The sequence below is a fragment of the Hypanus sabinus genome, chromosome 18 (genome assembly GCF_030144855.1).
Source record: "Hypanus sabinus isolate sHypSab1 chromosome 18, sHypSab1.hap1, whole genome shotgun sequence".
NCBI lineage: Eukaryota > Metazoa > Chordata > Chondrichthyes > Myliobatiformes > Dasyatidae > Hypanus > Hypanus sabinus.
This window is the reverse complement of record NC_082723.1, coordinates 22,479,071-22,507,007: the sequence shown is the minus strand read 5'-3', so window position 1 is coordinate 22,507,007 and position 27,937 is coordinate 22,479,071. Positions and strand designations below refer to the sequence as shown.

General features: G+C 42.1%; 1 protein-coding gene across 7 annotated transcripts in view; it reads left to right on the top strand.

Moving 5' to 3' along the window:
- The window catches only part of slc2a8 (solute carrier family 2 member 8), a 77,496-nt gene that overhangs the window by 9,079 nt on the left and 40,480 nt on the right, over positions 1-27,937 (top strand). For 6 of the 7 annotated variants that reach the window (XM_059993852.1, XM_059993848.1, XM_059993853.1 and 3 more), the window contains exons 2-9: positions 5,379-5,541; positions 8,110-8,316; positions 11,589-11,688; positions 14,858-15,069; positions 17,760-17,909; positions 19,084-19,192; positions 21,701-21,868; positions 25,746-25,891. In XM_059993852.1, the coding sequence (XP_059849835.1) occupies positions 5,379-5,541; positions 8,110-8,316; positions 11,589-11,688; positions 14,858-15,069; positions 17,760-17,909; positions 19,084-19,192; positions 21,701-21,868; positions 25,746-25,891 (1,255 nt within the window). The other variant, XM_059993855.1, reaches the window with a different exon arrangement.

Below are 27,937 nucleotides of genomic sequence, written 5' to 3'. Positions count from 1 at the left end.
CCATGCTAGCAACTTCCCTGTAATTCCATGGGCTCTTATCTTGCTAAGCAGCCTCATGTGCAGCACCTTGTCAAAGGCCTTCTGAAAATCCAGGTGCACCAAGCCTACTGCATCTCCTTTGTCTACCCTGTTTGTAACTTCCTCAAAGAATTGCAGTAGGTTTGTCGGGCAGGATTTTTTTTCAAGAAACCATGCTGGCTTTGGCCTATCTTGTCATGTGCCCGCAGGTACTCAGTAATCTCATCCCTAACAATCAATTCCAACAACTTCCCAGCCACTGATGTCAGGCTAACAGGTCTATAGTTTTCTTTCTGCTGCCTCCCACCCTTCTTAAATAGCGGAGTAACATTTGCAATTTCCCAGTCATCCAGTACAATACCAAAATCTATCGATTCTTGAAAGATCATTGTTAATGCGTCCGCAGTCTCATTGAACCCAAGGGTTCATTCAGTCAGGTCAGGAGATTTATACACCCTCAGACCATTAAGCTTCTTGAACACCTCAGTTGTAAATTTCACTGTGCAGAATTCACTTTCGTGACACTCTTGAATGTCCGGTATACTGTGGATGTCTTCCACTGTGAAGACTGATGCAAAATACACATTCAGTTCCTCTGCCATCTCTGCGTCTTTTGTTACAATATCTCCAGCATCATTTTCTATTGGATCTGTATCTACCCTCAACTCTTTTACCCTTTATATACTTAAAAAAGCTTTTAGTATCTTCTTTGATGTTAGTCGCCAGCTTCCTCTCATAATTCAACTTTTCTTTCTGAATGACCTTCTTAGTTTCCTTCTGTAAGTTTTTAAAAGTTCTCCAATCCTCTATCTTCCCATGAGCTCTGGTTTCCTTGTATGCCCTCTCTTTTGCTTTTACTTTGGCTCTGACTTCACTTGTCAGCCACGGTAGTGTCCTTCTTCCCTTTGAAAATTTTTTCTTTCTTGGAATATATCTGTCTTGCACTTCCCTCATTTTTCTTAGAAGCTCCAGCCATTGCTGCTCTGCTGTCCTTCCTGCAAATGTCCCTTTCCAGTCAACTTCAGCCAGTTCCCCTCTCATGCTGTTATAATTTCCTTTATTCCACTGAAATAGTGACTTGGATTTTATTTTTTCCCCCTCAAAGTTCAATGTGAACTTGATCATATTGTGATCACTGTTCCTTAACCTTAAGCGCTCTCATTATCTCCAGATCATTGCACAACACTCAATCTAGTACGGCTGATCCCCTAGTGGGCTCAACAATAAGCTGTTCTAAAAAGCCATTCCTTAAACATTCTACAAACTCTCTCTCTTGAGGTCCAGTACTGACCTGGTTTTCCCAATCCACTTTCATGTTAAAATCCCCAACGATTATCATGACACTGCCTTTCTGACATACCTTTTCTATTTCCTGCTGTAATTTGTAATCTGCATCCCAGCTGCTGCTTGGTGGCCTGTATACAACTGCCATTAGCATCCTTTTACCTTTGCCATTTCTTAACTCAACCCATTGAGTCTCTACTCCTCAGCTGTGTCCACAACTCTCTGCAATTTCTTGCAGTCACATTCAGAGAAGTTGCTGTACCAAGCTGTGATGCATCCGGACACAATTCTTTCTTTAGTGTATGATAGAATTGGTAAGGGTTGATGGAGAAATTCTTTAGCCTCCTGAGGAAGTGGAAATATTGGTGAGCAAGTTATGTAAATGGTTCAATACTGAACTTTAAGGTTTTTGAACAGGGTAAGTTTGATTCCAAGATTTTGCAGATGCTGGAAATTCTGAGCGACGCACACAAATGCTAAAGGAATGAACATTTGGCATTTTAGCCCGAGACCCTTCATGAGGACTCTAAAGGGTCTTGGTCCAAAATGTTGTTCATTTCCCTCCATAGAAGCTGCCTGATCTGCTGAGTTCCACCATTTGATCCGAGTAGCTGAGGCACTAATTAAGATTTTAGTTCTAATTTGCCAACGATGCTTTTCATCTGCTGGCTCGCTGCGGTGTAAGTGAAATGTTTCAGACGTGTATGTTTGTGCGGGGAGTTGCAACTGCCTAGGGTCACTGTGCCTGAGATTTAGCATCAAGTTCAAAGACGTTAGGGTGGTGCAGCATTGCAGCAAGTAATGCTGCTACCTCTGTGTTCCAGTAACTGTATTGTATGTGTGGAATTTGCAACTTCCCTGTCATTGGGTTTCCTCCAGGTGCTCCAGTTCTACCATCCCCCAACCGCCACCGCATCCCAAAAAGGTACCTGTCAAAAACTGACCATCTAAGTTGTTCTGAAATGTACGATCTTGGGCATGTGGGGTGAATGAAGTAATTATTTTTATACTTGCTGTCCGGTATGCCACTGCCATTCAAGGTACAATGAGAATCCTCCATCTCTCTCTGTCCTTGGTCACACACTGGTATAGAAGGATTCTTCATTGCTGTTTCCCTAACAGTTTTGCTTTACCAGTCAGGGTTATTAGCCCTGAGCTGAAGCCCTGAACCTGGAGGACTGATGGACCACTCTTATTCTGGCCTCTTCCCTTTGACCTGTTTGGCCTGGGTGACCCTACCAAGAGTTGAAGCACAAGGCCCTGACTCCAGCCAACATCACTCTCTGGGTCATTGAGGCACACAAGTCTCCAAACTCTGCAATAAGGTTGTGGTCCTATTGGAGGAAAGATTTTTATAGATTAGCTTTATTTGTCAAATATACGTCAAGACATTTTGTGCATTGTGTTGTTTGTGTCAATAACCAACACAGTCCGAAGATGTGTTGGGTGCAAACCACAAGTGTTGCCATGCTTCCGCTTGTCCACTACTTACTAACCCTAATAGAAACATAGAAAACCTACAGCACAATACAGGCCCTTCAGCCCACAAAGTTGTGCCGAACATGTCCCTACCTTAGAAATTACTAGGTTTACCTTTAGCCCTCTATTTTTCTAAGCTCCATGTACCTATCCAAAAGTCTCTTAAAAGACCCTATCGTATCTGCCCCCACCACCGTTACTGGCAGCCCATTCCACACACTCACCACTCTCTACATAAAAAAACTGATGCCTGACATCTCCTCTGTATCTACTCCCCAGCACCTTAAACCTGTGTCCTCTTGTGGCAGCCATTTCAGCCCTGGGACTATCCACACAATCAATGCCTCTCAATATCTTACACACCTCTATCAGGTCACCTCTCATCCTCCATCGCTCCAAGGAGAAAAGGCCGAGTTCACTCAACCTGTTTTTATAAGACATGCTCCCCAATCCAGGCAACATCCTTGTACGTTTGTACTAATCTGTACGTTTTGGAACTCTAATGGGTTTAGTATTAGCATTGGATGCACAACTGCTCCTCCCTCCCCATCATCCTCAATTTCAGGTGTCCCCCCATCCCCCAGCCAGGACTCTGTGCTGAGCCCAGTGCTGTACGCTCTGCTCACACATGACTGCACAGCCAAACACCCGAGTAATCACATTGTCGTGTTTGCTGATGACCCAACAGTGGTGGGGCCCATCACCAACAACAATGGGCAATCAGAGAGGAGGTGGAAGAGCTTGAGGCCTGGTGTCAGGCAAATAACCTCTTCCTCATTGATAACAAGACAAAGGGGATGGTTCTCGACTTCAGGGGAACTCAGGTCACTCACACCCCTATTCACATTGGCAGCACAGCTGTGGAAACTCCTCCCTTACCTCCATTTAGGGCCCCAAGCAGTCCTTCCAGGTGAGGCAGCACTTCACTGGTTAATCTGTTGGGGGTCATCTTCGCCTATTGTATCGGTGCTCCCGATTCAGCCTCCTCTCCATTGGTGAGATCCAATGTAAACCAAATGAAGTTCAGCATTCTGAAGCACTTTCAATAATGTTTAATTTTTGTTTGAATCTAGTTCTGCATGCCTGTGATCACCAGCATTGGGAAGCATTAGAATGTTTTTTTTTAAATCTGTTAGTATTATTGTTTAATATTTTAGGTGCTGTATGTGACATATGTACTGTGGACCCTAAGGAATGCTGTTTCATTTAGCTGTGTACATGTGTAATGTTGAATGACAATAAACTTGAATGTTCTGATGGCAAGAGCTGACAAAGGCCATCAGGTGGCTTGTGGTCAGGGCCTGACTTCCTGCAGTTTATTTTCAACTCCCTTCTGATATGCCTCGCAGAAAGCTGACGCAGCAGGGCGTTGGGAGCCATGCATCTATTGCCTCGGCAATGCCCACAGTCAGTGGCCACAAACTGGTCATTGAGATCTGGCACAGTAACTATTAGTAACCCCAGTGGCAAACCTGCCGTGCTCCCAGTCCTGTCATAAAGCCAAGAATGCTTCATGTAATTGAAAGTGAATGTAACATGGAAGTCAAACTAATTTGCTCCATGTAATTGCAAGTTCTTTACTTGTAATTTAACAGTCAACATCTCATTACTGTGCTCCCCTGGGTTTTTAGCTTATACTGACATTTGCTAGCAATGAGTTAATGTTTAACTTGCCATCTCTGACTTCCTCTGACTGGTTTCCCTTGCAAGCTTGGTTTTCAGTTTGATATCTAACAAATTGATTTTTCTTGATGATTAGCTGAGTGAATGGACAAAATCCATTTCATTTTTTTTAGACTATCCTGCTTTCCTTTGTTTACCCCTGATTGTTCCATATTAAACCCATGTCTTTCAGAATGCAGGTAACTATTTTGTTGGCGTATCAGGCATGATGAAATCTAGACACAAGATTCTACAGATACTGTGAAGAATCTGAAGTAACACACAAACAAAGTGTTGGATGAACTCAGCAGGGGTTCCCTGCCTTTTTTATGCCATGGGCTCCTACCATTAACCGAGGAGTCTGTGGACCCCAAGTTGGGAGCCCTGATGTTTGTTGAAGTATAATCAAATTCACTTTGGATATTGGCCAGCTGAGATGATCAGATGGATCATTTTATCATGTTTTTATAATCATTTAATTTTAAAAAGAAACTCATACGGCTTCAAGCGTAATGCTTAACACGTGCTTTGGAAAAATTTAATGCATGGGCTCATTGGAGACACAAACTAATGTACTCAGACTCTTATAGTGCTTTGCCCAGTTAGTGAATACAACAAAAATAATCAGTTTAGCCACAAAGTTTCTCTGACATCTGACTTGCAAACATCTTTCTGCTTAACTAATCATCTACAAGTTTTTGTAATCATTCCCTTTCTCTTCTGTTGATGCTTTTGCAGGTCCTTAATTTTACCATTTCTTTGGCAGGTGTGTTCTGTCAATGGAAATGTTCATTTGTTACTGTGACCAATTTTGTGTATTATAAATTGTGAGGCTGCAAACTAAGATTCAATGGAGAAATAAGCATTAATGGAGGTTGTGTTGGATGATTGAGTTTTGAATTAAAGGATCTTTTCCCTGTATTTTTGCTTTACAGTAAAGTAAGGAACGGGAATTTATACCTGGCCACATTTGCAGCTGTGTTGGGCCCCCTTAGTTTTGGATTTGTTCTTGGTTACAGTTCTCCTGCCATTCCAGAGCTGGAATCTGACGTAAACCCGGATCTGAAACTTGATTCCACTCAGGCTTCCTGGTTTGGGGTAAGTTATCACTATTAAATATTTTCTGTATACTATCAGTAGGAAGGGTTAAGAAGTTGCTTCACAAACGAGAGAAAATTGGCAGATGCTGGAAATTAAAGTAATACACACAAAATACTGGAGAAACTCAGCAGGCCAGGCAGCATCTATGGAAAAACGTGTACAGTCCATGTTTTGGGTCGAGACTGAAGTTCAGTCTTCAGGACTGAAGAATGATCTTGGCCCAAAATGTCAACTATTTACTCTTTTCCATAGATGCTGCCTGGCCTGCTGTGTTCCTCCAGCATTTTGTGTGTATTACTTAAGTAGTTGCTTGTCTGTTGTTTATGCAATGACGTCTGCTCTGCTGCTGAATGAAACCATTCATCCGTTTCCCATTCCTCTCATAGAGGTTGTTTGCTGATGTTGCTGTTCCAATGTGCACTTAGTGGCCACTATATTAGGTACCTCCAGTGGCTAATAAAGTGGCCACTGAATGTATATTTGTAGTTATATGCTGTAGCCTAACCCATCCACTTCAAGGTTTGACATGCTGGGCATTCAGACATGAATACTCTTCTGCCCACCACTGTTATATAATGCATGGTTATTTGAGTTACTATTGCCTTCCTGTCAGCTTGAACCCGTCTGACCGTTCTCCTCTGACCTCACTCATGGATGAGGTGTTTTCGCCTACAGAACTGCCCTCTCTGGATGTTTTTTGTTCTGACCATTCCCTGTGAACTCCAGAGACTGTGTACATAGAAATCATAAGAGATTAGCAGTTTCTGAGATACTCAATGTACCCTGTCTGGCACCAGCAGTCATTCCATGGTAATTTAGATCAAATTTCTTCCCCATTCTGATGTTTGGTCTGAACAACAACTGAACCTCTTGACCATGTCTGCATTTTTTTTTAATCCATTGAGATGCTGCGACATGATTGACTGATTAGATAGTTGCATTAATGAGCAGGAGTACCTAATAAACTGGCCACTGAGTGTACTTGTCAGGCAAAATTTTAAGTTTGTTTGTCTCTGTACCAATGATTGTTTCCCTGATCTCCCCCTCTACCATTCAATTCCAATTTTCATTTTTAAAAATATGTGGTGCTTCTTCATTGCTTAATAACCCTGACCATCACACATAATTTCTGTTTCATTGTTCACAAAGTACAAAAACTTAAAGTGAAATTTTGAAATGTGACCATCTGTCTGAAAAATCTGTTGTTTTCTTTGACCCAGCTATCTTTGTCAAAGGCTAACTTGTGTGAGAATATAATATTGTGGGACTAGTGAACACTGATAAAGAGATGTAATAATAAACACAAGGGTTTCTGCAGATGCTGGAAATCCAGAGCAACACACACAAAATGCTGGAGGAACTCAGCAGGTCAGGCAGCATCTGTGGAGAGAAATAAACGTTCGACTGTTTATTTCTTTCATAGATGCTGCCTGACCTGTTGAATTCCTCCTACAAGTAATGTAATAAACCTGTACTCCGTGGACCTCTACCATTAACCAAGGGGTCCATGGCATCAGAAAGGTTAGGAATCCCTGTAATAAACTTCCTATGGAATTGTATATCAATGAATGACCAGAACAGTGCAGTGTGTACTAGGTAGAGAAGAAAAACAAGTGTAATTTGACTGTAGTTTAAAAGCATTTTGAAGGACACAAATAGATAAAGGCACTGAAGGATAAAGTCCTCATGACGGCAGACCAAAGTGATGAGCCCATTTCATTTTCCGTGCCCTGTAATAATAACTCCATCCCTTCAACAGAACCCCAGAATAATGCATGGTCCCCTACCCTGAGTGCTGGGTAGACTTGTCATAAGTCATCAAAAGTCACAAAGGTAACCTAGGAATTTAAAATCTTAACTCAAGACAATTAAATCTGTGCCCTACCACCATTCTATCTTCCCAAAAGTCTCCGCACTCTTAACTTCTGGAAAAAAAACAGATCGCGGAGATCAAAATCCTTTAATTTATTTTCCTTGTAACTATTATTTTCTTGATAATTAAATAAATGTCACTTAGCATAGCATCTCTTTGGATTTCCCCTCATTCTTAATCTGTCAGATTTCCTCCTTGGTTTTTGGTTCCTTAAGGTTGTTATAGGCGGGGGGGGGGGGTATGTTAATGGGGACAAGATCCCACTACCTATTAAATGCCCCCAGTGGAGTACCCCTCAAATAACCAAGTCCAGGTCCTGGCCTCCACATATAACTTAACTCCTAAGCCTGGTGGAACCATTTCGATTGACAGAAGGGCCAAAGGTGCATTAATGGAGCCTTAAAATGGGTCACTTCAAGCATATGGGGCTCATCAGCCATATTGGGCTCACATATCGAGACAGCTGGGATGCAGCGTCCATGACCCTGACTGACCAAAGCCTCAATCTCCTTTGTTAACTCCATGCTCCAAAGTAGCACATATATTACACACACAGAGGTCTGAATTTCTAGCTTTGTTAAGTGTATTGAACAATATTACCTTTTGGTTTTCTGCAGGTTTTATTCTTTTGAGATTGAAACTGCTATGTTTATCATAAAGTAATTTAACTTCACACTTTTGTACCTTTTCAGTCCTTAGTTACCATTGGAGCAGCTGTGGGTGGCATCGTAGGAGGATGGCTGGTTGATAAACTTGGCAGAAAGCTAAGTCTGATGTTGTGTGGCCTTCCGTTTATTATTGGGTTTACAGTAATTGTCGGAGCGCGGAATATCTGGATGCTTTACGTTGGGAGAATCGTGACTGGATTAGCCAGTGGAATAACGTCACTAGTTGTGCCAGTAAGTACATATCTTGTGGGCAGGAGAACTTTTGTACAGTAATGTATACTGACTACAAATTATTCTTCAGAACAGTCTTTGAATCTGTAGCCAATCATATTCTTTCTTAGTACAACATGGTTACAGTACCAGCGATCCAGGTTCATTTCCCACCACTGTCTCTGAAGTGTTTGTACTTTCTCCCCAAGGTCATGTAAGTTTCCTCCAGATGCTCTGGTTTCCTCTCGCAGTCGAAAACCGCACTGGGAGGGAACCAGAGCACCCGGAGGGATCTTGCAAGATCATGGCTTGAAAGCCCTTTTCTGCACTGTATCTCAATAAACAAAGTAATGGGCAGGAGAATTTTCATATAGTAATGTGTAATGACTACCGATTGTGCTTCAAAATATTCTTGGAATCCATAGCCAATGGTTTTCTTTCTTACTTCAACATAGAGTGAGGCTATAAAGCCCAGTGGCTCTATGCCAGCTCTCACCAGGGCATTTCAGAAATTTCTGGAGGAACTCAGCATGTCAGGCAGCATCTGTGAAAGGTTTTGACTCAAAAAGGCCAAGACCCTTCATCAGGACTCAACGGGGTATTCCTTTCTATGACCTTTCCCATTACCCTGTAGCCTTCCGTCACAAGACACAGAACATAGAGCATTACAGCACTGTACAGGTCCTTTGGCCACAATGTTGTGCTGACCTTTTAACCTCTGATTCCAGGTACACCCTGCTATTAAAGATGTTGGCCTGGTAAACCTCCTGAAATGCTCCTTTAATAAGAAGACTGCAGTGCATGGTGCTCAGATGCTACAACCCCAGAGATCTCACTGTTTAGATGACATGCTCTTATTTTTTCCCGCCAAAAGGGACAAGTACACATATTGTGTCTCATTTGTCCTTTGCCCTCTCATTTAACTTGTCTATCCCCGTGTCCTCTTCAAAACTTAACGTAAATTCCGGTGTATAAGCCGAGAATTTGGCCCTAAATTTTGGTCCCAAAATAAGGGGGTCGGCTTATACAGAGGGTGCCAACTTTGGAAAAACGAATAAGCAGAAGACAGGTCGTAATTATTGGCTGTTTCTGAGTCAAATTGGTTCCACTGTCGACGCATGAATTCTTTGGTTTGTTTAAACTCACATCCAGTGGCTGGAGCACGGACATCAAACCACCGGGGATGACTGCAATGTCTGTATTTTCAGCTTTCGATGCTGCTTTTGTCTCACCTGACAAGTGCGCTTTGAACATGTGTCGATGCCACACCTCTTTAACCTACTTCAAGCAACCCGCTTCGTCCATCCAGCAGCGTTCTTGAACGTAAACAACACACCGCGGGAATTTTCTGAGCAATCTTTGTTTTTTGTCTCAACACAAGATCACGTCTATTCATAAATCGGGTGCACCAACTTCACGTAGCTTTGAAATATTCCCAGACCTCATGGTGTTTTTTGTCCCATTTCAATGCTTGAACTTGAATCATTTCCCTGGTAACAATGTATCCAGGTGATCACTGGTGATTCACCCACTCTAAAACTTTTTCTTTCAGTTCTGGCCACTGGCATGATTTCCTGCAGTTCGCACATTTCGTCTTTGGCATTTCCCTCAGCGTGTCCTCTGCCTTTCTCCACTCTGTGAAATGTGAAATGATACGAGAAGACCCGAGGGGGTTTGGTGAACCTGAGAGCCAGAAAGGTGATTGGCAAAAGGGATACAGAGCTGTAGAAGAGAAACGACCATGCGATGGGAGGCCTACTGAGAAAGGAAGGGGAAGGGGAGCACCAGAGGGAGATGAAGAATAGGCAGAGTGATGGGCAGAGAGGAAAAAAAGGAGGGGGGGGTTACTATCAGGTAAGAAGGGGAGGAGGGGCATTAATGGAAGTAGTCCTTGCCCTCTACCATCTTATTCTGGTTTCTGCCCCTTTCCTTTCCAGTCATAGTGAAAGAGCTCTGCCTGAAATGTTGGTTATTTATTTGCTTCCCTAGATGTTGCCTGTCTTGCTGAGATCCTCTTGCATTTTGTAAATGATGCACATTTATGTTTGCTGTTTCCTGTTAGGCAGTCAACTCCCCATTCTCCGGCACGATGAGCGTTTACCTGCTGCAAAAGCTTCTGATACCATATCACGCCACCTGGAAATCAGTCTGATTCATACACCTGGGTCTCCTTCATCCACATCACATGTTATACCTTCAAAGAGCTCCAATAAATTGGTGAAATGATTTTCCTTCTCACAAAAGCATGTGACCTTAATTTTGTAGGTAACATGTTTACTAATGGTTATTATTTTTGAATGCCAGGTGTTAATGGGGTTGGTTTCTGAAGCTTTTTGAATAAAGGTGAAGCAATTGCTAATTTCCAAACTAACAACACATTTCCCAAATCTAGGAAGATTTGGCAAATTAAAACCTATGCATTAACTATGAAGTTAACCATGGCTCAGAGCTCAATCAGTTTCCTTCATTTGAACTGATTTTCCTTAATATCATCCTCCCTTCCAATTCCCGACTTAAGGATACTTCTGGGATATTGTATATATCTTCCAGTGAGTCCAACATACTTGCTGAATTCACATGCCATCTCCTTGTTTTCTGGTTTTAATTCCTTGGATTTGTCTTCTAAGATGATTATTCACTTTGTCAATACATTTTTTTTTAATTAATAGAAACTTCTGTCTGAAACAGAGTTTCATGTTGTTGTTTTACTTGCTGATGTGTGTGGAATTGATGCCAGTTTATAATCCTCCTCAATATGTAATCGAGTCAACTCCACAGAAATTAAAACCAACCAGTGAATCTGCTCTTTGCAAGTTCCCCGCTTTAATGTCAGCGTTTCTCTCATTTCTCTGCTTTCTAGATTTTAATGGATGCCTTTTTACTCACCACTTGGAAAGAAAGTGCTTACTTTGCAATTTTCTGCTAAGTGTTCGAAAAGCACTTCTGTTTGTAGGAGCCCTGTTCAGCCTCTGGAGGGCAAACTTAGCTGAAGAAAATCTGTGTGCTCTGCAGTACAGATTAGTCCTTCTAAGCGATCATTACAATTTTGATTGCTTGACTCACCGGTAACTCTTGTGACGTCTCAACATCCCAGCCACTGCTGACAACTAACCATAACTGACGCATCTCAAAAATGACATGAGCATAGCCATTGAGTCACATTTGCGATGCAAACGTTGGTCCTAATCTGCAAATGATATCACTGTATATCTTTGCTCTTGATTATATTGGATTGTTGTCACCAAAACGCCTTTATTGTGTAAAGTGCTAATTTAGACTTTTCTTTTGCCTAGGTTTACATTTCTGAAACAGCTCATCCTAAAGTGCGTGGGCTTTTGGGATCCTGTGTTCAGCTGATGGTGGTAATTGGAATCATGGGTGCATACGTTGGGGGTATGAAATTCTTTAAGTTAAAAGTTTGTGTATTTTTACTACACCAATCAGTGTGTAATCATTGCTTGTTCCTAGTCACACCTCTCTTGCGTCTCGTCCTGTCTTAATGACCCCCTGCAAATACGGCCTCTGTTCCTGTTCTCAGAGGTGTGTTCTCAGGAATAATCCGGGGAATGAAGGGGCTAATGTGCAAGGAGAGTCTGTAAGGGGATTCATTTTGAAACCGCAATTGAAAAGCCTAGATGGAGTGGACGTGGTGAAGATGCTCCCTATAGTGGGGGAGTCCAGGACCGGAGCGCGCAGGTCAGAATACAAGGCTGTCCCTTTAGAGCAGATATGGAGGAATTTCTTGAACCAGAGGCTGGTGAATCTGTGAAATTCATTGTAACAGACAGCTGTGTCATTAGCTATATTTACAGTGGAGGTTGATAGGTTCTTGATTAATAATGGATTCAAAGGTTATGGGGAGAAGGCAGGAGAATGGGGTTGAGAAGGATAATAAATAACCCATGATGGAATGGTTGGGCAGAAGTGATAGGCTGAATGGCCTAATTCTGCTGTGATGTCTTATGATTGCTTTGGTGCCTTCAGACAGTTTTATATTCACTGGGAGGCACTGCCACGGCAGGTGGTAGAAATAGATTTAATAGTATCTTTATCCAGGCATATGTACAGGCAGTGTTCAGACCATAAAATGTAGGAGCAAAATTGAGCCATTCAGCCAATCAAGTCTGCTCCATCGTGGCTGATTTATCATCCCTGTCAACCCCATTCTCCTGCCTTCTCCCGTAACCTTCGGCACCCTTACTAATCAAGAACCTCTTGAAGCGGTATGACCACAAGAAATTCTGCAGACACTGAAAATCCAAAGCAACAGACACAAAATGCTGCAGGCCTCAGCAGGTCAGTAGGGATATGACCACGAGCAGGAATTGGGATTAGTTTAAATTGGCTCTGTGGTCAGATCAAGTTATGGGGCAAAAGGCTTGTTCTTGACTAAGGAGCTGGTGGTGGACCTGAGGAGGGCTAAGGCACCGGTGACCCCTGTTTCCATCCAAGGGGTCAGTGTGGACATGGTGGAGGATTACAAATACCTGGGGATACAAATTGACAATAAACTGGACTGTTCAAAGAACACTGAGGCTGTCTACAAGAAGGGTCAGAGCCGACTCTACTTCCTGAGGAGACTGAGGTCCTTTAACATCTGCCGGACGATGCTGAGGATGTTCTACGAGGCTGTGGTGACCAGTGCTATCATGTTTGCTGTTGTGTGCAGGGGCAGTAGGCTGAGGGTAGCAGACACCAAAAGAATCAATAAACTCATTTGTAAGGCCAGTGATGTTGTGGGGGTGGAACTGGACTCTCTGACAGTGGTGTCTGAAAAGAAGATGCTGTCCAAGTTGCATGCCAGCTTGGACAATGACTCCCATCCACTCCATAATGTACTGGTTAGGCACAGGAGTACATTCAGCCAGAGACTCATTCCACCGAGATGTAACACCGAGCGTCATAGGAAGTCATTCCTGCCTGTGGTCATCAAACTTTACAACTCCTCTCTTGGAGTGTCAGACACCCTGAGCCAATAGGCTGGTCCTGGACTTATTTCCACTTGGCATGATTAACTTAGTATTATTTAATTATTTATGGTTTTATATTGCTATATTTCTACACTATTCTTGGTGGGTGCGGCTGTAACGAAACCCAATTTCCCTCGGGATCAATAAAGTCTGCCCGTCTGTGCTGTACTGTTTGATGGGTGTAATTGGGTGGCACAGGTTCACTGGGCTAGAAGGGCCTGTTGCTGTGCTGTATCCATAAATAAAATAGATGTGGTCAGTTTTCATCATATACAATAGGCCAGGACAACTGCTGTTCAAAAGACTGAATAATTACCTGATTGAAAGAGGAAAGTTCTGCATATCTTGAGAGAGTGCAATGAAATGGGTAGTGTTTGGTACAGATGGAAGTCTGAATCAGGAGATGCTCTGTGAATTTTTGTGTCTCCTGTTGTCATTGTAACTAATTCCTTTTGTTCTCTCTGTCCCTCCCCCTTCCTACGACTCATTTCAAAGACCCCCCCCCCCCCCCCAAGAAGTAAAATATTATTTGTATAAACCATTAAAGACATGGGATATGGGAGCCCAAGACCAAGGAACGTTTGAAGTAGCTGAATCGTAACCACCTGTTCAGGGAGATAGAAAATGTGGTTGAGTGTTGTCACAACAACAATCTCTCACTCAAAGTCAGCAAAACCGAAGAAATGATTGTAGACTACAGAAGGAAAAGGCTGGAGGTCCACCAATCAGCCCTCATTAGGGATGGGAACTGGAGAGGATCAGTACCTTTAAGTTCCTTGGTATTAACATATCCTGGGACCAGTTCCTAAGTGTCATCACACTGAAGGCACAACACACTTCTACTTTCTTAGAAGTTTGTGTAGATTCACCATGTGACCAAATACACTTGACAAATGTCTATAGATGCACGGTGGAGAGATTCCTAACTGATTGCATCGGCTGGTATGGAAACACCAATGCACGGGAAAAGAAAAGCCACAAAAAGTGGTGGAGGCAGCCCAGTCCATCACAGGCAAAACCCTCCCACTCTTCAGTATATTTACATGCAACACTGCCCCAAGAAAGCAGCTTCCATCGTCAAAGACCCCGCCATCCAGGCCATGATCCTTTCTCGATACTACCATCTACCATTGGGCAGGAGTTACAGAAGCTTTAGGTCCCACGTAATCAGGTTCAGAAACAGTTATTACTCTACAGCCATTAGGTTCCTGAACCAGCGTGGATAATTTCACTCACCTCAGCTCTGAACTGATTCCACAATCTATAGACTCCCTTCAAGGACGTGTTACAACTCGTATTCTCAGTATTGTTTCTTTTATTTGGACACTTTATCTTTTGCACTATTTTCTTCGTTTACGTACTTATTTGTATATTGTACTGTATTCATTAATTTTCTTGTATGCAAGAAAGTAAATCTCAAGGTAGCATATGGTAATGTATGTACTTCAAAAATGTATTTAAGTTTTGTGTTTTTTGAATCTGACCTAACCTACAATTTTGTTCAATGATAGTATGAGAAGAATTGTAATGTATCTGCTGGAATACAGTGTGAAGGTAACTTGGTTCTGTTTTTTTTTTTTTGGTTTTGTCAGGAATGGTTTTGCCTTGGTATTGGCTCGCTGTGCTCTCGTCCGTCCCACCAACCATCATGGTACTACTAATGTATTTCATGCCCGAAACCCCACGATACCTACTGAGTAGAAACCAATACTCGGAAGCACTAGCTGCCCTGGCGTGGCTTCGAGGGCCTGAGGTAGATTATGAGCAGGAATGCAGACAGATTGAAGAGAGCTGCAACGCACAGGTAACAGTTACCTTTTACTGAACCTTTTTGACTAAGTTGTTGTATGTTAATAATTTCTCCTGTTGTTATGTTTTTGGTCATGACCCTTCATCTGGAACAAATGGCAACTGAAACCACAAATTTCACAAAACACAATTAAACCTGATTCTGATTCACCATTCATTTCCCTGCCCAGGTCCTGCCTGACCTGCTGAATTCCTCCAACCTTTCTCAACCTTTTTGCCCTGGAGGAACACCAGGTCTCAGGGAACCCCTGAGTAAAAATTATATCTACAGCTTACAGTACATTAGCATGATCAGTAAGTTGTAGATATAATAACACAAAAATAATTGTCAATGCTCTTTTGAGTTGAGAATGAATTTTTAGCCAACCTTTCTTGGAAAAAATACAAGTTGTTAAGCTTAGCTTACCTTTCTTGAAATTAGTCTCTTTCCCGTTCATAAATTTTAAAAACTCATAGGGTAAACATAGTAAACCTGTCAAATAATTGGCCCAAAATTGGGTTTAATTTTTCTAAAGGTAGTCTTGGTAGGTTTAATTTAAATAAAGGATATAAATTGATTTAAATTCTATCTACAACATGAAAATTTATGACAATGTTGAATAGTAAAGTTACTAAAACCCATAAGCCAAAGCAACACTGTTCTTCCAAGACGGACCTTTTGTTTCCAGGTTAGGAAATCAAAACATTAAATATATCTTGGCCTTTGCTTGTTTCTGGCAGCTCTTTGCAACAGAAGAAGTTTTTCTTGAAATCCTCCATTTACAAATCTTACAAATGCTACAACATGACGTTTATTGGTGAAATCTGTTGACTCATCAGCCTGGCGCGAGAGAAGCTGTTTTTCAGTTTATCACACAAAACATCTTCGGCATCATGTGACATGTCATCAATAACGATGATTTATCATACTGTTTGAGAGTAATACCTTTTCAATTTCTCCTACTGCATCTTGCCCAAGCATTTTACCCACTATAATTTTACATGCTGGCATTATTGGCTCTCGACAACTGTGTGACTTTTTCTTTTCTGGTTAATAAGTTTTGCTACTAAATAACTTTCTTTGTGAACCTTTTTTACTGCCATTGTCCATTGAGAAATTGTACTGGAGGGGGAAGAACCTGTTCCTAAAACGCTGAGTATGTGCCTTCAGTCTTCTGTGCCTCATTCCTGATGGTAACAATGAGAAGAGGGCACGTCCTGGGTGATGGGGATCCTTAATGATGGATGCCGCCATTTTGAGGCATTGCTCCTTGAAGATGTCCTGGACCTCAAGGCTTACTAGTACGCTCCATGTAAATGTACTAAGTGGTGGGGAGAGCTTTGCCTGTGAAGGACTGGGCTGTATCCTTCATTTTCTACAGGCTTTTCCTCTCCTGTGCATTAGTGTTTCCATACTAGCCCAGGAAACCAGTTGGGAATCTCTCCATCGTGCATCTATAGATGTTTGTCAAGTAGAAATGCATTGTGCCTTCTGTATGATGACAATTAAGAAGTGGTTCCAGGGCAGAACCTCTGATATGTTACAGCTGAGGAATTTAAAGCTGCTGATCCTCTCCTATTCCGATCCCTAAAGAGGACTAGCCAATGGACCTCCAGCTTCTTCCTACAATCACCTCTCTGGTTTTGCTGACGTTGGGGAAGGGCTACTGCTCAGGATCAAAGTAGATTGCAGAAAGTTGTAAAATCCGTCAGCTCCATCATGGGTACTAGCCTCAGTAGTACCCAACACATTTTCAAGGAATGGTGCTTTAGAAGGGCATCATCCATCATTCAGGGCCCCCATCACTCAGGATATTCCCTCTTCTCTCTGTTATCATCAGGTAGGAGGCACTGAAGCCTGAAGGCGCACACTCAGTGATTCAGGAACAGCTTCTTCCCCTCTGCCATCCGGTTTCTAAATGGACATTAAACCCCTGGACACTATCTCATTGTTTTTTTTTACATTTCTGTTTAAAAAAAAATGTGTATGTATGTGTATAATATATACCAGTGGTATATAATACACACACGCACACCCCACAGCACAAACACACACTATATTAAACCTGATTTTTGATTTAAGGGTATCTGAAGTGTTTCTTTTACACATAGTTGTTGCTATCTGGAACATGTTGCAGGAGGAGGTTGTGGAATAAGATACAATTAATGGGTTTGGGCATTTAGTAGGCAGGGTATAGAACAGGGGTTCCTAACCTTTTTAATGCAATGGATCAATACCATTAAGCAAGTGATCCATGGACCTCTGGCTGGAAACCCCTGGGTACACTCCTAATGGAGGCATTTGGGAGCACAGTACCATTGTTAGTGTAATGCTGTTACAGTGCCAGCAGTCAGAAGTTCAATTCCTTCCACTGTCTGAAAGGAGTCTGTCCACATGGGTTTCCTCCAGATGCTCTGGTTTCCTCCCACACTCTAGAGAAGTGTGAGTTAGGTTTGGTAAGTTGTGGGCATGCTGTGTTAATGATGGAAGCATGTCGATACTTGCTGGCTGCCCCTTGCATATATTTGAACTTTGTCATTGACACAAACCACACATTTTACTCTATATTTCAATGTACATATGATAAATAAAGCTAATCTTTACCTTTAGTGCACTCAGGCAACCTGTTGCAATGGGCGTATTTCTGTGCTGCAATATTTATTCCAAAATTTGTCTCCTTAATTTTACTTCAATTATGTTTACAGGATAGCAAATTTGCACTGTCTGATCTTAAAGATCCAACAGTTTACAAGCCTTTCCTTATTGGGATATTTCTGATGCTCTTTCAGCAGTTGAGTGGAATCAATGCTGTTATGTTTTATGCTGAAACCATCTTTGAGCATGCAAATTTTAAGGTAAAGTTTCATAATCATAGGCAGTATATTTTAATTTTACGATATTAGATAAGATTGAACTTTACTGTCATTGTGCCGAGTACAGATACAAAGCCAATGAAATGCAGTTAGCATTTGATCAGAAGTGCAAAAGAATAGTATTATTTACAGAATAACTGCAAATAAAAAGTAAGTGCTACAGCACACAAATATAAAAGTACTGAGACAGTACAATATGGGTGCAATACTGCTTAGTGCTGTGATGTGAGGTTCAGCAGGGTCACAGCCTCAGGGAAGAAGCTGCTGGTGTGGGAGTGGAGGCTCCTGTAGTGCCTACCAGATGGGAGGAGAGTAAGAAGTCCATGGTTAGGGTGAGATGCATCCTTGATAATGCTTTTTGCCCTGCCCAGGCAGCATTTATGGTAGATGTTCTCAATGGTGGGACAATTGTGTGTCGATAATCCACTGGGCAGTTTTCACCACCCACTGGAGTGCTTTGTGGTCCGATATGGGACAATTGCCATACCACACTGAGATGCAGTTGGTGAGTATGCCCTCAATGGTACAGCGGTAAAAGTCCGTCAGTATCCTGGGATAGAGGTGAGCTTTCTTGAGGCTATGCAGGAAATAAAGGCGCTGTTGTGCCTTTTTGATCAGGATGGAGGAGTTCAGGGACCAGGTGAAATCGATGGAATGTATGTTCCATGCTCTTACTAAGAAAACAGTTCATAAGAAATCTGATTATTCTCCTAGATCTTATCGTCTATCTGTCTCTTGTTTCAAAAATAACGTATAAAGCCAGGGTGGTGCAGTCAACGGTGGACCAAGTTACTTATGCTGGTTGTTGAAATATTATGGGTAATATGGGTATTACCCATAGAGGAGGGTATATTTTATTAGAATTCATCTGGTGCCTTGGAAAGGCCTTTTAGCCAATGTGTTGTTGTCGGTTTCCTATATTTTCTTTCTTCCCTGGCCAAGGTTCCTGAACGTATACTCTCATGAAATACATTGGGATGGTTTGTCTCAAAAATGCACTTTTAAGAAGCCGGGGTATGTTCTATTTTTCTTTTGAGTGCATTCATCACGAGAAGTAACCAAGAAAGTGCCATTTGTTGATTTAACATTTAGAAAATGATGTCTTGCTGTTTTTGCTTTATCGGAGTAGATTTTGTTCATCTGTATTCTCTTTTAGAATGGCAGTGAAGGTTCAGTAATAGTTGGTGTTGTTCAAGTGGTTTTCACTGCAATAGCTGCTCTTATCATGGACAAAGCAGGGAGAAAAATCCTCCTGGCAGTATCAGGTGAGCTCCTAGCAGATGGACTACTTCAGGATAATTAAGGCTCTGTATAACAAAAAACTTATTTTTATTATAACTACATATATTTATTGTAATTAGATTTTTTCTGTTTTACACTGTATTGCTGCTGCTAAAGAAGATATTTCACAACATATGCAAGTGAAATTAAATCTGATTCTAAACTCTTCATGCCTATATCTAAAATCCAAGGCAACTGTGTGAACCAAAAGTAATTTTGTCTTGCTAAGACTAGTGGTGCAAATTCAGTATTTCTAAAGGTACCTGAGGCATTCATTGTAAAGGTTATCAACCTTAAAAGATCTGTCTGGTGTAAACTCTGCACAGTGGCAGATGCTTTATATTCAAGGATTAGTAACGTCACGAAAGACCCCACCTACCTGCTCGTGGACTATTCCTCCCACTCTCATCAGGAAGGCTACAGAGCATCCATTCCAGGACCACCAGACTAAAAAATGGCTACTTTCTTGCATGAGTAAGGCAGATCAATGCCTCCACCCACTAACCCACACCCACCCACTCCTCTCCCCCCCCCCCCAACTGCTGCTACTTTATCATTACCTTATGTACAGACACTCCTGTGTCCAGTGTCCCTTTATGGACATACAGTTAATCTGTGTATATGTATTTGGATTTGCTTTTTTTTATTATTGTTCTTTATCTTGTTTTTTTGTGCTGCATTGGATCCAGAGTAGCAATTATTTCATTCTCCAATACACTTGTGTACTTGAAATAACATTAAACAATCTTGAATCTTGAAGATCTTGAATTGAGGAATGATGAGGCATCATCTATCTCTCTCAACACACTGAGCCCCCTTTGACAGCCCAATTAAACTCTGTCCCCCTGCATGGCTGTGAGATGATTGTACGCTTTCAGCCTGCCCCGCCAGACCATGCTAATATAATTGTTTCTTTTTTTTTCTCACCATTCTTGGACTTGATAGCAATATGAGTGTGGGTGCAGTAATAGTAGAAGGTGTTGAATCCTGTGCATGGAACTAGTTCCAGGGTTCCACTGGCAAATTATAGCATCACATCAATGTGAATTCATGTAGATTGCAGAATATGCTTTACTCCTCAGGCTGCTGAATGTCACCACCTTTTAACCTTGTAGAAGGAGTTGCAGCAAATCTAAAGAACCAGAGAAGTCAAAGTTGGTTTTTATTGCCCTCCGTAGGGGTGCAGTGAAAACTTAATTTCAGCAGCATTGTAGGCACATAGCATCAGATAAGTCCTCACAAGAAAAACACAAACTTATTATACATGACCTTTTACAAGGAAGGTAAATAGAGCAAAAAAAGAGTCTTCTGTAGTGCAAGGTGGTCACAGTGTGGCCATCCGGATGCCTAACTTGCATCTCCTCAAGCAGATTCTTTATTCCTAGTTGAGGGAAGGTCAGCGAGCCCCTGATGGGCAAAGGGAATTCTTCAAAGATAATATTAAAATCAGCCGGAATAAATTCAAAATTGCATCTAAAAGCTAGAAAGTCGTACCACTCAAAAGATACACCTGGAGGAAATCTGTTCAAGAGGGAGCTGTGTTATATGAGAACAATCTCCGCTTGCTACACAGAACAAATGGAAGGTGGAAAAGGGGAGACTGTAAAACCAAAAGACCCAAACACTAACCACCTCCACCAATTACTCCTTCCCACATTGCACCAGAATATGTGGACGCCAGCTCAGCCTCTAAAACATCCTGAGGACCTACCAATAGACAACCCTTTAGGAGAGCATCATACTCAACAAGTGATTACATTACTACTGTGTACTATAATGATTGAAGGAGTGAGAGAGGTCAAACCTGCAACAACTAGAGCAGAGACCAGCAACCCGCTGTTCCGCTGTTACAATCTTGCGCATCATTTCTCCAGGGCCCTAGTCTCGGGGACCGACAGGCTCTCACTCTCCGTCAAAGGAGAGAGGGATTGCTGGAGTACAGCAGCAGACATCACCTGCTGTCTCGATGTTTCAGGCTCCCAGGACGCTTTAGTCGGCAAAGAGCCTATTCATATGTGGGGCTGCTCCCCGAGGGCACGTGCCTTCCAGGCCGATCCTGGAGATAGCAAAGTGCCAGGCCGCACAGCTGATCCAGAAACCACTGTAACTCATGGGCTCCGACTGAACCCCAGCCTTGAAAAGAAAAGAAAGGTATAAGAGAACAGGAGGAAGCAGACTTATGGACAAACTGGAAGAAGTCGCCTGGGTCTGATCTTTCCACACTCCTCCTCTTGTCTGCTATCTACTAGTTGTTCACATTATGGCTTCTGAAGCCCTACCTGCAAAAATTGTACTGGAGTGGGTTGCCACAGAACTATAGCACTGTCCAAACTTTTCTAAGATCAGCAGAAGACTGAATATAAATTTGCATCAGTGAGGTTAACACCGACATGAAGTTTGGTGTGATTTGGCTGGTAGGAAGTGAACCTTTTAAACTTAATCATAACTGGAGCTTTCACCGGTGAATAATTTATTTTCTCTTTATTCAACAGCTTTGATCATGTCTGCCAGTACAGCAGTCTTTGGGGTATATTTTAAAATCTGGCAAGAAAACTTCAATAACTCTTCTCTTCACAAGCTTGACGCTAAAAGTTCAGTCTCTGTGGCTGCAGATGCTCCAACTTGGTTACCTCTTGTCTGTCTGGTTGTTTTTATAGCAGGTAAATTTGAATCCATCGTCTATTTTTACAAGTTTTGAACGTTCTTTTGAAATGCAAAAGCAGTTTCCCAAGTTCACGATTCAAATCTGAAGGTCAAGCTTGAGGGCAGAATGCAGGGTTAATGGCAGAATTCTTAGCAGTGTGGAAGAACGGTGGGATTTGGGGTCCTTCAAAGTTGTCCCACAAGAGGATCAGGTTGTTAAGGAGGCATATGATGTGTTGGCCTTCATTAGTCAGGGAATTAAGTTCAAGAGCCACGAGGTAATGTTGCAGCTCTATCAAACCCTGGTTTAGACCACCAGACTGTGTTCAGTGTGGTCTCCTAATTACAGGAAGCATGTGGAAGCTTTTAGAGTCTGCAGAGGAGATTTACCAGGCTGTGGCCTGAACTACAGAGCATGTCTTATGAGAATAGACTGAGTGAGCTAGGGCTTTTCACTCAGGAGTAATAGATAAGGGGCATAGGTGGAGTGGACAGCCAGAAATGTTTTTAATCTCAGGAAGTGGCTGATACAAGAGGACATAACTTTGTTGTTTGATGGAAAATATGGAGGGAGGATGTCAGATTTACATATATTACACAGTGATGGGTGCATGGAATGTGCTGCCACAGATGGTGGGAGATGTAGATGCGTTAGGGGTATTTAAGCAACTCTTGAGCACATGGATGATAAATAAAAAGCAAGCTATGAAGGAAGGAAGATCAATCATAGAGTAGGATTAAAGGTCAGCACAGCATTGTGGGCTGAAGGCCCTGTACGATGCTGGAATGTTCTACATTCTAAATGGGAGATATTGGACTGTTTATTATCTCTGACTTGGTCGGTCATCTGTGTGATTATGTCTAATCCGTGATTTCATCCTTGAAAGTTCTGACCCTAATTTTTCCTGGAGACACCAGCGACTGTAAAGATGCTGGAATCCTGAAGAAAACACAAGTATCCAGAGGAATTCAGTGAGTCACACAGCATCTGTGGAGGGAAATGGCCAGTCCAGATTTTGGGACAAGACTCTTCATGTGGACTGGATGATAGAAGGGAGATAGCCAGCAGATACAGTAGAGTTGAGGGGAATGAGTGTGATGGACAGCGAGGAAGACTGTCAAAGCTTGCAGCAGGATCTGGACCAGCTGGAAAAATGGGCTCTAAAATGGCAGGTGAAATTTAATGAAGACAAGTGTGAGGTGCAGTGCTTTGTGAGGACAAACCAGGGCAGGACTTGCACGGTGAGTTGTAGGGCACTGAGGAGAATGGTAGAACAGAGTCATCTGGGAATACATGTCCATTATTCCTTGAAAGTGGCATCACAGGGAAGACGAGTTTAAAAAAAACAGAAAACCTGCAGCGCCCTACCTTAGAAATTACTAGGGTTACCCATTGCCCTCTATTTTACTAAGCTCCATGTACCTATCCAAAAGTCTCTTAAAAGACCCTATCGTATCCACCTCCACCACCGTTGCCAGCAGCCCATTCCACGCACTCACCACTCTGAGTAAAAAAAAACTTACCCCTGACATCTCCTCTGTACCTACTCCCGAGCACCTTAAACCTGTGCCCTAGAGTTGTAAAGAAAGCTTTTTGCACATTGGCCTTCATAGATCAATGTATTGAGTACAGGGGTTCAGATATTATTTTGAAGTTGTATCAGACGATGGTGAGACCTAAGTTTGAGTATTGTGTGAGTTTTGATCACCTACCTACAGGAAAAATGTCATGAAGATTGAAAGAATTTACAAACTTGTTGCCAGGACTTGAGAATTTGATTTATGGGGAAAGGTTGAATACGTTAGGCCTTTAGGACCTTGTGTGTAGGAGAATGAGAGGAGAGTTGATAGAGACATGCAGATGCGAGGGTAAATGCAGGAAGGCTTTTTCCACTGACGTTGAGTGAAACTGGAACTAGAGGTCATGTGTTAAGGGTGAAAGGTGAAATATTTAAGGGCAATATAAGGGGATCTTCACTCAGAGGGTGGTGAGAGTGTAGAACAAGCTGCTAGTGGAAACCATGGATGTATGTTTGATTTCAACATTTAAGAGAAGTTTAAACAGGGGCATGGATGGCTATGGCCCAGGTTCAAGTCAGTTGGATGGTGGATTAATAGTTTAGCATGAACTAGATGAGCAGAAGGGCCTGTTTCTGTACTGTAGTGATCTTTGACTCTAAGGCAAGAGTTTCTGCAGATGCTGGAAATACAGAGCAAATTATAAACACTGGATTTGACCTACAGCAAACCAATTACTTTAAGGGCATCTCAAGTTGAAGAATCAATGCTGACCTCTCGAGATGCCCACATCACCTAAGTGATATGACCTTTCACTTCTATCTAATATCTTAAACAATCCTGCCCTTAGGAATTCCAGAAAGTACAGTACTATTTTCAGAATTTGATCCTTGGAGAGAAAATGACTCATGATATTCATTCCAAGTTCAATCAGTGCATCAGTGTCAAATGATGCCCTAGTCAAACGTTAATGGTATGATGTATTTTATTAAACAGAATTCATGTACCTATTGGTGCATTCATCATCCTGACTACTCTCCTTGAGTTGTCTATACATCTACTAGCTTTGATCATTGGTGACAGGCAGCTTGAAAGGCATGAGGGAGAAAATCAAATGAGGGCTTTGACCTTCAACAACTATTGCAAATCTGTACCTGAGCTAGTCTGTTGTGGAAAATCATTGGACCCAGGAACCTGTTAACTTGTAGAAAACAAGCCTGAGGCTTGACCCCCACAATCTCGATGAAATCTGAAAATGGGACTTGCAAATGATTTTGAAACTGAATGAGAAATGTATGCTAGCAAGTAAATATCATATTCAGTCTTGCTTTTGTTTCGTTACATTTTCCCCATATGTCATCAGGTAGAGGTGAGATTTCAGGTAGAGTCCATCACAGGCAAAGCCCTACCCAACTTTGTACACCTCTTCCAGGTGCAAAGCCATCATTAAGGACACCCGGCATCCGGGCCATGCTCTCTTTTCACTGCTACCATCAGAAAGGAGGTACAGGAGCCTTGTGTCTCACACCATCAGGTTCAGTGACAATGATCACCCTTCAACCGTCAGGCTCCTGAACCAGTTCACTCACCTCAACACTGAACTGAACACAACCTATGTATTCACTTTCAAAGACTACAATTTATGTTCTCAATATTATTTATTTATTATTATTTGTTTTATTTTTTGTATTTGCATTTCTTTGTTTACTCTGAATGCCTGCACGAAAGTGAATCTCTGTGTAGTATATGGTGAAGTATACTTTGTTAATAAATTTAATTCGAGTTTTCAGTACAACTGATGTTATTTATTTGCAAAGCTGATTGTGGGGAGGTGGGTCCCATTATACTGTCTGTGTTTCTACTTGAGCACTAAATATAAAGTCTATTTGATAATGGGAGGTTATTATCCATTTCTTGACCCAATTCATAAGATGTTCAGATATAGGAGCAGAATTGGGCCGTTCGGCTCATTGAGTGCTCTGCCATTCCATCATAGCTGATTATTATGTCTCTCGGCCCCCTTCAACTGCCTTCTCCCTGTAAACTTTGGCACCCTTACTGATAAAGAAACTATCAACATCCGCTTTAAATGTACCCAATGATTGGCCTCCGAAGTTCTTTGTAGCAATGAATTCCACAAATTCATCCTGCTCTGGCTAAAGAAATTCCTCATCTCTGTTCTAAGGGACAGCCTAGAAGTCTGTGTCATCTGGTTCGAGACTACCCGTTATAGGATATGGTGACATATCATAGTTTCAATGCCAACTGTTGGTAGTGATTATCTCAGAGAAAATAAATGCGTATTTAAAATAAACAAGGCTTAAAACTGAACTGTAATACTTGTTTGGTTTGTTAATAAATATAAATTATCCCCAGGGTTTGCTATTGGCTGTGGTCCAATTCCATGGCTGGTGATGTCGGAGATATTTCCGGTAAGGGTGAGAGGCATTGCAAGTGGAGCCTGTGTCCTAACAAACTGGATAACTGCATTCCTAGTAACTAAGGAATTTAATGATCTTCTTGTAAGTATTTTTCTGATGTATTTCTCCAATTAACTTGCATTGAAAAGAAATTCTTAACACGAGGTCAAATTGACAACGTGTCTTCATCTTTGAGGGCCTGGACATTGTTGTAAAGATCAGCACGCTTTTGGCCACAAACATGACATTCTGCAGATGGTGGAAATCCAGAATAGCGCACACAAAATGCTAAAGGAATTCAGCAGGTTGGGTAGTATCTATGGAGAGGAATGAACAGTCACTGTTTTGGGCTGAGACGCTTCACTGGGGCATTTTGGCTACTCCCTGTTTGTCTACAAAAGTAATGGTGAGCTGCTGTTTTGAACTACTGCAGTACTTTTTCTGAGCTGCTTCCAAAGTGCCTTTGGGAGACAAGTTCTTAAGATTCAGACTTGGTAACAATGATGTGCAAGCAATATATTGATAAATCAGAACGGTGCGTGGCTTGGGGGCGTTGTTCTTTGAGGCAGAAGAGCAGTCAGTGTAGCTGTGGTACACAGAAGCCACAACAGTGTCAGTCGTGACAGGAGGGATTTCGAGGCGATTGATGTTAATCGAGCAGATAAGGATGATGAGTTTAGGAGATGAAGTTGTAATCATATAGACTAGTGAAGTGTATTCTGATGAACACTGACTTGGGTCTTGCATTTGATGTTAGGTTTCAGGCTCACTTGCTGCAAGATACCCAGCTCTGCTTTGTACCCAGAGTGCTCATTTGGTTGGTTCAGCAGAATTTAAAAATACTTCTTTTAAAGAATAGCTTAATTTATCAAACATACTTAAAACATGCCGGCTCATGGTGTAGTGGCATCTGCACTGGATGGAGGCGAGTGTTCCCGGGTTCGAATCCAGCCGGCTCCTTGCCCATTTTCCATCTGCTCTGGGTTCAGCATCGAATTAGCAACTCTGCCTCCTTTTTAAAAAAAACACATCTAAAAATTCTAAAGGAATGGCAATGTGGCCACCTGATACACTGCAAGGCGTGGAAAAGAACGACAGTTCGCATTGAAATGCATCATTTGCATCAAGAATGTGCCAGCAAGTGTCACACTGCTAATGACTGTTGGCCAGAAAGAACCACAGTCTGCAAATCGGTGAATTTGAATGAATCGAGGACAGTGGAAGCAGACAGACCAACTGCCTTTGTTCTTGCCATGAGGGAGTAGATGGAGACTGCCATTTATTTGAAGGGACTGTGTTCTCCAGTTTTTTGAGCTGAAGTGGCTTGGTTTAAAGTCAACCTAATTATGCCTCAGGTAAAGTACTGACCTAGGGTAATTTCTGAATACAAAGTTATTTGTGAGGTGTTCTTTGGTTGGATATAACATGTAGTTTTGTGACTGGTGGGGTCTATGCCTGTTCTTAGCGATTCAAGCTGGTTGTTGGCTCTGTTCTCAATTATTGATTGCCACTTGCTGGGAAGAGGGCAATAAATGGATGCTGGCCTAGAGCAGAGGCAACAAAAACACGTTAAAGATCAGACAGATGACCAACAACCAACGACACTGGAATGTAGCAATGGGGGGGGGGGGGGGGGAATAAGGATCTGCCTTGATTGAATGACGGAGCAAACTCAATGGGCAAATCGCCTAATTTTGCTCCTATGTCTTATGGAATTGGTAAGGAATGAAAATAAAAGTATATGCTGACAACAATAACTCTGTAGGAGAACAACCATTGCAGATGAGGAGGACCCGAGGGACGTGAGGGTTGGAAAAGGGACTGCAAGGATCATGTGGCCAGCAGCAGAAACTCCTTTTTAACTTTTATTATATTTTCTGTTCTTTGTTCATGGACGGTCAGGGAAACTTGGGTGTGCACACAGGTATTTGCCTGTGTAGGTTCATGTATTCTTCCGTTGAGGCAGTAAAGGTACTTATTGGTATTTACAGTTTTTCTCTGTCTCCCTGATCATTATTACAAGGGATGATTCTTGTAACACAGCGCCAACATAGTTTTCCCACAACTTAGTAATGCCAACTCGTACATCTTTCTGGAATGTGGGAGGAAACCGGAGCACCTGGAGGAAACACACGTGATCATGGGGCG